Source organism: Octodon degus, unplaced genomic scaffold (genome assembly GCF_000260255.1).
Source record: "Octodon degus isolate 3935 unplaced genomic scaffold, OctDeg1.0 scaffold00138, whole genome shotgun sequence".
In the NCBI taxonomy this organism is placed as follows: Eukaryota; Metazoa; Chordata; class Mammalia; order Rodentia; family Octodontidae; genus Octodon; species Octodon degus.
This window is the reverse complement of record NW_004524714.1, coordinates 5,734,995-5,744,404: the sequence shown is the minus strand read 5'-3', so window position 1 is coordinate 5,744,404 and position 9,410 is coordinate 5,734,995. Positions and strand designations below refer to the sequence as shown.

Sequence of the window (9,410 nt, the reverse complement as noted above, 5' to 3'; positions counted from 1 at the left end):
CAACAAAAAACAGTAACAAGAATGTTGGGCTGGCCCCTTCAGGGTTCAGAGCTCCCTGGTGCTCTGAGGAGGGACTTTTAAGGCCCCGTGCCCTCGCGTCAGCTCTTGCAGTCATCCACCAGCTGCCCTGGCCTCTGTGTGGCCACGCGATGTCCTGGGCCCCTCCTACCACCGGACCTTGGCACAGGCTGACCCTGTCTTAGTGACAGCTCTCTCACAGCTGGCATAAAATATCTGAGGCCCCAAATTAAGGAAGGAAAGGTTTATTTAGCTCGCAGTTTGTGAAGGTTTCAGCCCGTGTTCAGCGGGCTCCAAGGTAGGATGGAACATGGCAGAGGGCAGCCATTCACGGTGCCAAAAGACAGCAAAAGCAAAAAGGTAGCAGCCAAGGGCAAGCCTTATTCCCGCCCTTACACTGTCTGCAGGCTCCCTGGTCCTAACTGGCCCAGGATGGGTGTAGCACTCACACCCGTAGTCCCAGCATTGGACCATGGATCAATCAGAAACTCTAGAAGCTGCCCCATGACTGCATGAGGCCTTGGGGGATATCCAGACACAAACCATGACAATCCCCAACCCCACCAGCTTGACATCTACTGTCTGGGCAGCCCTTGGGCACCTCTGCCCTGTTCTGCTTGCTCCTGGCTCCCAGGAATAGTCATGAAGACTGTCGGGGTGACTGCTTGAACCCTGCTTGGGCTGGGCAGGGACAGGGACTGTTGGCAACACCATCCTCTCTCAGTGGTGACTTCCCTCACCCAGGGGGCTAGGCACAGGTAGGAGCACACAGTAACCTCCTGGGATGGCTTATTTAAGTCAAAGTGGACATAAAATCCAAGCATGCCAGCCACAGTGACACATGGCAGGGTAAGCAGATGCAAGGGAGGCAGGAAAGGAAGGATAGGTGCAGGCTATGAACATGGGGCAGGGCCATCTGAACCACAGGACACCTCTTCCGCAAGGCCTTGGCGAGAGCTGGACCTGCAGACTCAGATAGGCAGTGGGCACTGCCACCAGCAGGGTCAGCCTGAAGGAGCTGCTATGAGTTGGGGTCAATGGCTGAGGCCCCCTCCGGCCCCTGAGGCCTGGTTGAAGGCAGTGTCCATCTGAGCCTTGCTCAGGAAAGGAAGGAATGAGTGGGGATCACGTGGCTCTGATATGCCCCCCCCCCATGAGTTCCTCCTCGTTGTAGCCTCTGGGGAGGGACACGGGTGATGTGCAGCTAGACACTGGCCCAGGCTGTGAGTGGTGTAGGACAGGGTCCTTTGGGTCCTGCCTCGCTCTGGTGGGGCCGTCACACACTTCCGCAGTCCTAGCTCCTCTGCTGGTCACAGCTGCTCTTCGCAACCTCATGCCTGTTTGTCAGATGAGGACACCGAGGCTCCCAGACAGCAAGCAGCTTTCCTAGCCGTACCAGGTCTCCTTGCGCAGGCCTTGCCCCGCACCTCCTCCCCGCCCACCTGCCACAGTCCTCCCACCTGGTCTGTCTGCTGCTGGCCCAGCTCTCCGTCTTTCTCCCACACAGCAACTGAATCACCCGAACATCATCAAGTATCTGGACTCGTTCATTGAGGACAACGAGCTGAACATCGTGCTGGAGCTGGCCGATGCAGGCGACCTCTCTCAGATGATCAAGGTGGGGTGCCGGGGTGAGGGAAGTGGGCAGCATGCAAGCCCCACAGTCAGGGCTCAGGCCTGGCTGGGTACCTCATGGCTGGGGTCCTGTTGCCTTCCCGTCAGCCCCATGGGGGGCGCCCTTTAGCCCACACCAGGCTTCTCCCCGCTTGCTCCAGCCCATCCATCGGTCAGACCTCAGCCTAATGGACCCAGATGAGTGTCACAGGCAGCAGAGCCACGGCCCCGCCTGGAAATGGGCAGACATGGGTTCTCTGTCTTCCCAGCAGGCACTGGGGACTGAGCGATCGTTCATGCGGTACTTGCTCTTCCGAAATCTGGCCCCTAGGAATACAGCGTCACCGGGAAGTGGCATTGGCTGAGCTGTTATCACCTGCTTTTATATTTCTGTTGACATATTAATGCATTTGCAGGGATGTTAATCTCTGCAGAGCTCCCGCTGGAGCAGACGTGCTATATCATGCCCCCCTCCCCACTAGTTTCTGTCACTGCACATACGTGAGTGCCAGCCCCATGCCCAGACCTGGAGGGCACTGTCCTCCGGGAGCCCCGGTTCCCACAGGAAGCAGACCTGTGAGCCAGCCCAAGTCCGAGGCTGGGGTGGCAGGGAGGGCCTCCTGGAGGAGGTGGCCCTTAGCAGTGACCAAGGACTGAGGGGTGCCCACAGGAGAGGCAGTGCAGGGCTCTGTGCCCAAGGGTCTGCGCTGCTGGCCCACCAGTGGCATGCAGTGCTCAGAATCCACTGGCTCTGGATCCTGAGGGAACAGAGGCCTTGCCAGGGCCCTGCATGGCTGTCCCGCTGGCCTTGGGGTCGCTGCAGCCCCGGGGGCTGAGAGTGCCCTGACAGGCTGGGCACCGTGTTATTTACAAGGGAGGGTGGTGACACCCGGAGCTAAGCGGCCGCATTACCTCCTGGAACCCACCAGAGACTTTGCGATTTCCCGCTAAATGTCAGGCAACGCTGCTGTGCAGATGTGACATTTAGACAGTCGCCACTCAGCTGCGCGTCCCGCACAGACAGACACAGTAACGAGGGCCGAGTAGCGTCACCCGGCCCGGCCCAGGGGCCTGGGGTGGGGGCTGGGCTCTACTGCAAGGCCAGGTTTCACTTCACGGAGCAGCGCCTCGACCCCAGCTCTGGGTTCCAGCCGCTGAGCCCTGCTGAGCCCCGTCACCACCACCTCCTTCCTCTTCCTCCTCCTCCTCCTCCCCCTCCTCCTCCTTCTCCTCTTCCTCCTCCCCCTCCTCCTCCCCCTTCCCTTCCCCCTCCCCCTCCTCCTCCTGTCAGGGCTGGGGCTTCCTAGGCAGAGCTGGGCCTTGACGGGGGCCCAGCGTGGTGGGTGCACCTGGGCCAGCGCCCCTGCGTTCCCGGGCCTGCGCTGCGCTGTCTGCTCAGCCCCTGTCACTCAGCCTGCCCTCGCCTATTCCACAGTACTTCAAGAAGCAGCAGCGGCTCATCCCGGAGAGGACTGTGTGGAAGTACTTCGTGCAACTGTGCAGTGCCGTGGAGCACATGCACTCCCGCCGCATCATGCACCGAGGTACGTACCTGCGCTGGGGGCAAGGGACCCCAGCATGCAGCTGCCCCACCCTCGGAAAGAGGGCCACCCTCAGTGTCTCCATGCCCCAACTTCAGCCCAGGTAGCCCAGGTATGATCAGTTCCAGTGCTGCTGCCAACTCTGCCCAGAGAAGGGAACTTTCATGTGGGCTTTGACGTCTGAATAGGAGTTGGCTGAGTGGAAGAGGTGAGACACTACTTGCAAAAGAGTGTTTGCCAAAAGTGAATGTCACCCCAAGTTGGGGAGCTCACGCCACTGATCTCTCCTTGCGTCCCTGCACCTGTCCTGTCACCTGTGTGGGAGGTGTTGCTCTGGTCACTGGGGTGCAGCGCGGGTCTCCTCACTGATAGCTTTATTGCTGGTTACACAAATTTCCACTGAGAGCCTGCTGTGTGCTGGACACTATTCTAGGCGCAGGGACACAGCTGTAAAAACAGGAAACAACACAAAATCCCTGCCTTCCCAGGCCTCAGAGCAGCCCTATGAGATAGATGATGTTAGGTCCATTTTCCAGATGGACAGTGGTGCTAGGAAGAGCCTTGGAAGAGGGAACGGGCTTTGATGTGTCAGTAGGAGCTGGCTACACTTTCCCTGGAAAGGCCCTCCCAGGTGTCTTCTCACAACAACCCCTCTCCCTTCCCTGCAGACATCAAGCCGGCCAATGTGTTCATCACAGCCACGGGCATTGTGAAGCTTGGTGACCTTGGTCTGGGCCGCTTCTTCAGCTCCGAGACCACAGCAGCACACTCCCTCGGTAAGAGGCTGGTCAGTGCCAGGAGCCCCCCAGCCTGAGACCAGGCCTTGAGGTGCCCACTCTCCACGTAGACACGTCAGCCGCTTAGCTTAGGGAAATCCCCACAAAAGGGTCTCTCTGTGGAGAGAGAGTTTAGGCTGGCCTCAAACTCATAGGGATCCCCCTGCCTCAGCCTCCTGAGTGCTGAGATTACAGGTGTGCACTATCACACCTGGCTGGAATTATTATTATTATTATTATTATTATTTTTTTGGGTGAAACCGGGGATTGAACTCAGGCCCTTGCGCTTGCCAGGGAAGCGCTTATTCTACTGAGCCATCTCCCTGGCCCCTTGGAATTATTTTTTCAGCCCAGCATTTTCTCATTTTTTTCAGAACAGACTCAAGGGGAGAAACTGGCAGGAGGGGCTGGTGGCTTTGCCCTCCGGTCACCTCAAGGTCCCTGGCCCCAGGGAGGCCCATAGGAGGTGCCTGTGGTCTCCCCAGCTTGGCTCTGCTCCCCCAGGTGGACACTGAGCCAGCTCCTGAGCAGCTGTTTGTGTCCCCAGCAGTGGTGATATTGTAGCTGGACTGTGGGTAGGAGCGGACAGAGGCTGGTGGGACAGGTGGCAGGGACAATCTGAGTGAGAGAACAGGTAAGCAGTGGCCAGGGGTGGCAAACGAGGCGGGCAGGGCCCTGGGTGCTGCGCTTGGGGCTGGGGTAGTCCCCGGAGGCTGCAGGAGCTGGGCACAGGCGGAGGCTAGGCTGGTGCTGCTGAGTCCAGCTGCCTGGTAGCTGAACAGCGTGAGGGCTCGGGTGGCGATCACAGGACCAGCCCCAGTGGGACAAAGTGGGCACCGGAGATTGCACTGCCCTGGAGCCGACTCCTGCAGCCGCCCCTGTGCTGCCTGGCCCCGACCAGATGCATCCCCAGGCGATAGCATCTTCTCTCCTGAGGAAACCGTCACTGTTCATTTAGGTCCGATCCCTCAGACTCAGTGGAGGCCATAGCTTAGGAGCAACACCCAAGCTGCTCCTGGCTGCGGAGGAGGAGGGTACCCCATCTAGCTGGGGACAGGTGGCCAGGCTGCCTCCTCGGCTGCAATGGGAGGCATGCACAAGGACATCTGCTCGGGACTTTAGGCCACTCTGTTCTCTGGCAGCCTTCAGGGTCTACGCGATCTTGAGGAATCTGAAACCCTCAGATTTCAGAGAGATCTCAGATCTCAGGGAGCTGGCATGATTTTTGCAGGGCCCCGGGGGTCTGAGGCAGGACTAGAACTCAGGTTTCTGCGACAGAGTCTGAGCTTCTCCTAGAGTCCAGGCTCCGACTGGGGTTCACCTGGGAGCTCTGGCTATGGGCTGTCAGCCCCACAGGCACTTTTGTTGTAGCAAAAAAAAAGTGTTTTGGTTGGTTCGGGACAGCTTACCTAGCTGTGGTTTTTTTGGTTTTGGGTTTCATTGGGGTTTTTTCTTCAGTGCTGAAGGTCAACCCCAGGACCTTGCACAAACGACCTACAACTCCATCTTCCTGTCTGACTCTGGAGCTTCAAGAAGGCTGGAGTGCGTGAGGGACGCTGTCAGAGAGGAGCGCAGCTGCCTCCTGGGCGCCATCACTCAGGCGAGCCCCTCTGTCGTGCTGCAGAGAAGACGGGCGCTCGTCAGAGCCGGTTAGGATCGCATCATTAGGGACAGGCAGAGATCTGGGCTCCTCCGACAGTGCCATTTTATCTACTTGGACTGGTGCACTTATTATATTAATGAGGAAGAATTGGAACTTGGGAAAAGGCCGCCCCCAGAAGCCAGGCTTTTCCCGAGGCTTCTGCACGGCCAACCGGGCCACCAGGCCACATGATGGGTGCAGGGATCCCTCAGAGGAATGTCCCAGCTCTGGGCCACAGGCCCAGTGTCCAAGAGACATCACTGAGCTAGGGCCTGCATGGGGTCTTTGCCAGGTCGGGTGCTATGGACGGGTCCCAGAAACCAAGGTCCTATCTGCGCCCACCCAGCTTCAGGCCGATAATGGTGCGCAGCCGTAGCCAGGAAACTGGAAGTCTCCCTCTGTCCACAGAGACGCTCTGCCACAGCTGCCCGAGTCCTGCGCGCACATCTAGTTAGGCCAGAGGCTGAACTGATTTCTCCTGCAAGGTGACTCAGGAGGGACGAAGACCAGGGACCCTTTCATAGTCTGAGTGTGGGTATGAATTATGTATCCACCATGTGTAGTGCACACCTACTATGTGCAGGTGCCTTGGTGGCAGCTTGTTGCCCTGGCAACTACCTCATCTCCTGAGGCTGCTGACCCACAAGCTAGGCTTATGCAAATCCCATCTCCTCTGCCTCCCTCGCCCTGGCCCCCTCCCGCCTCTGTATTTGCTAACACAAGGCTGGCATGAAAGGGCATTAGTCAGTGCCATGGTCGGGTTGACAGGTGCGGTACCCAGCAGTGGCAGAGCGGCTGCCTCGGTGTCAGGAATAGGAGCCGTAATTAGAGTGCGGAACAGAATGAGCGTCAGACGAATTACCAGGCAGCAGATCATATTTGTCAGGAAGGATTGCATACATAAAAATTAAGTGACAGTACACGCCGGTGTAATGAAAGAAAAATGAAAGATTTGCCTATACACAGCTCACAAGCTACAAGCAAGTGTCTCGCTCCGAGCAACAGCAGCAGCTGCAAGACAAATCGTGGGGCTGGCGAGCAAGAGGGCAGGCCCTGCCACTCGTTCTACAAGAGTGACAGGGTGGCCGCCTGGCGGGGACAGGGGTGGGAAGGGACCCAGAGCTGGGCAGGGTGCCACCTGGACACTCTGGGGCTGGGGAAGCTGGGGTGCTGGGGGCAACCTGTCAGGTACCAGCTGTCAGCCCCCTTCTGCCCTGAGCTGCCTTCCTAGCCCTGAGCTGGGCACAGGGGATGCTGTTCTGCAGCCTCCCCTGTGTCCAGCAGCCCCCAGGTTGGCAGAGTGACAGCCACAGTGCTAAGTGGCCTGGTGAGGGGCCAGGTGGGACCACTCCCACAGGCCAAGTGCACACAGGCAGGTGCTGGTCCCTCGGTGGCCACACTGTGCTATGACATGTCTGCCTCTACCTGTGATGAGTCCTCATAGCGACACCACCAGGTTCACATGTCACTCAGGCAGAGAGCCGTGCGGTGCAACCCTGGGCCTCCCGCTGCCCTGGGCTCATCCCAGCAGCACAGGATGCCCAGGGCCAGGCCTGCCTTCCCTCTGCCCAGAGCACTGCCCCTGCAGGCACAGCTCGAGCCCAAGGCTCAGCCATGGTTCTGAATGACGCCAGGTGGGAGGTCGCACGGGGCTGGATGCTCTGCTATCTCCCTGGCATTTTAAGGGGCACAAATTGCTAGAAAGACAGGGGCTGTGACCAGAAAGGGTGAGGAGTGGAGCTGGGCCTGCGCTGCAAACTAGAGCTCGTTCATTTGTTGATTCATTCACTCAGCAGAGACTCGTGCCTTGTCTGGGCTGATTCTAGGCAAGGCTGACCTGGCCCCTGACCTTAGGGACCTCCTGCCTTGGAGGAAACCAGTGTCCTCCTCACCTGGAACCCAAACCATCTCTGATCACCACTGCCCACGTCCCAGACAGAACAAGCCGCCGGGGGGAGGGCACTGCTGTACTGGTGGGGAACGGAGGCTGGGGCAGGGCATAGTCTCTGTGGGAACAGCTGATGTGGGCCAACCCAGTGGGTCCAGCTTGAGGTCTTGCCATTGGCACGTGTGGGGGAACACGGCGCAGCAGAGACCCCCAGCTGCAACCCCCGCCTGGCGCTGCGGCCCATTTCAAAAGCACCATTTGGGGAAGGAGGCACCCGACACACAGCAGCCTCTCCTTCTTGTGAAATCCACCTTTTTCATATCTAATGAACATGTTTCCAGTGCTGTGAGCATTTCAAAACACAGCAAAGTTTGTTTTGACAAGAGCGGCACATCCGGGAAGGGAAGCAGGCGCTTTAATCAGCTTTTCCCTCCGAGGCCCCGCGTCCTCCTGTGATATCCGCTGGGTGTGAAGTCATGTGTTCTGGGCACAGACTGGAGAAGGTCAGGGGTGTGAGGATCCTCTCTCCTCCACGGGGCCCTGTCTTCCGCTATGAGGAGAGACCCAGGCCCAGGTGGCACAGGCTCTGTCTGAGTCTTCATGGCCCCGAAAGGCAGTCAGCACCAGGTTAGTTGTGCTGCCCACTGAGATGCCCAGGCTGCGCCTGTGTCTGTGGAGACACTGCTGCCTGCCAGCTTCTCCCTCCTTCCCGAGTCTCCTCTTCCTGGGCCTGGGGGTGTGTCCTTCAGTGCCCATTACAAGCTTGGAGTTCCTTTGAAGTCTCCTGTTTCATGTTGAAAACTGTAGCAAGGGGCCACTGTGCTCCATCATGCCTCAGCATTTGTTGCTGGTAAAAAAAAAAAAAAAAACAACAACCAGGTGTACACAACTTAGGCCCAGGACAGCTGGCACATGGGGAAAGCGTCACACCCCCTGGCAGTGTGGTAGGGCTTCCTGGTGAGGCAACACACTCTGCCTAAGATGCACCAACCCAGGGGACACAGCAGGGAGGAGAATGTGGCGGGGACCAGTGGACCAAGGGCCAGGCCCCCCCACACACACACACATACACACACGGCATGAGCCAGACCTTCCTGGGGTGATCACGCTTACTTGGGGCTTGTGCAGAGGTGTCCGAGGGACTGCGAGGCCAGCAAGTGTGCCACTTGGTCTCCACAAACAACTCCTGAGCTGCCTAGAAGATCACCCTGCAGGGGTGTCTGGCGGGGTCACAGGAACGTGACCCTTGCCCCTTCCTCTCTGGCTCTTCCAGTTCTCTCTACTTCTGGCCACCATGGACCGAGCCTTGTAGGGAGGGACTTGGGAAGCTCGGGGTGTATGAGGCTTCCGAGATGGTCCCATCCTGGAGCCAGGGGACTACAGACCAAAACCTCAGAGGCCCCAAGCCAGAATCAAATGTCTCCTTCATTGCGTGTGCCAGGAGTTTCATCCCAGCGGTGTAAAGTTGACTGATACAGTGCGTGAGCCCAGCTCCTTGCACTGGGAGGTAGGTCAGGAGTTCTCAGGCGCCCACAACGGGCAGGGGTCCCAGCTCTACCTGGGGATTCTGATGCCAGGCCTGGCTGGGGCCCCACAGCTTTAACAAGCCTTCCCAGGTGACCAAGGCCACAGGCCCACCCAGCTCTCTGCTGACACACCAGAGAAGGGGGCAGCAAAAAGGTGGATGACAGGTTGGGGTTGGCAAAGGGGTGGCAGCACCCCAACCTTTGTCTCCATGTTCCCCTTGCTTTGGAAAGCTAGGTGGGGCAGGGACTTGGACACACAGTACCTCAGCCCAGCAGAGGGACAAAGCAGTGACAGAGGAGCAGACCAAACTCTGGGCTTGCAGGGGCCCTCATGGAGCTCACTGGGGACCAAAGGGAGCAGCACATGCCAGGTTCGAGGGCGCAGGAAGAGCAGGCGGACTAGGA

General features: G+C 58.6%; 1 protein-coding gene across 5 annotated transcripts in view; it reads left to right on the top strand.

Moving 5' to 3' along the window:
• Window positions 1-9,410, top strand: part of Nek6 (NIMA related kinase 6) — a 69,101-nt gene that overhangs the window by 49,047 nt on the left and 10,644 nt on the right. For all 5 annotated transcript variants that reach the window (XM_004641588.3, XM_023701638.1, XM_023701639.1 and 2 more), the window contains 3 exons: window positions 1,526-1,636; window positions 3,068-3,176; window positions 3,842-3,949. In XM_004641588.3, the coding sequence (XP_004641645.1) occupies window positions 1,526-1,636; window positions 3,068-3,176; window positions 3,842-3,949 (328 nt within the window). The remainder of the gene's footprint in view (window positions 1-1,525; window positions 1,637-3,067; window positions 3,177-3,841; window positions 3,950-9,410) is intronic.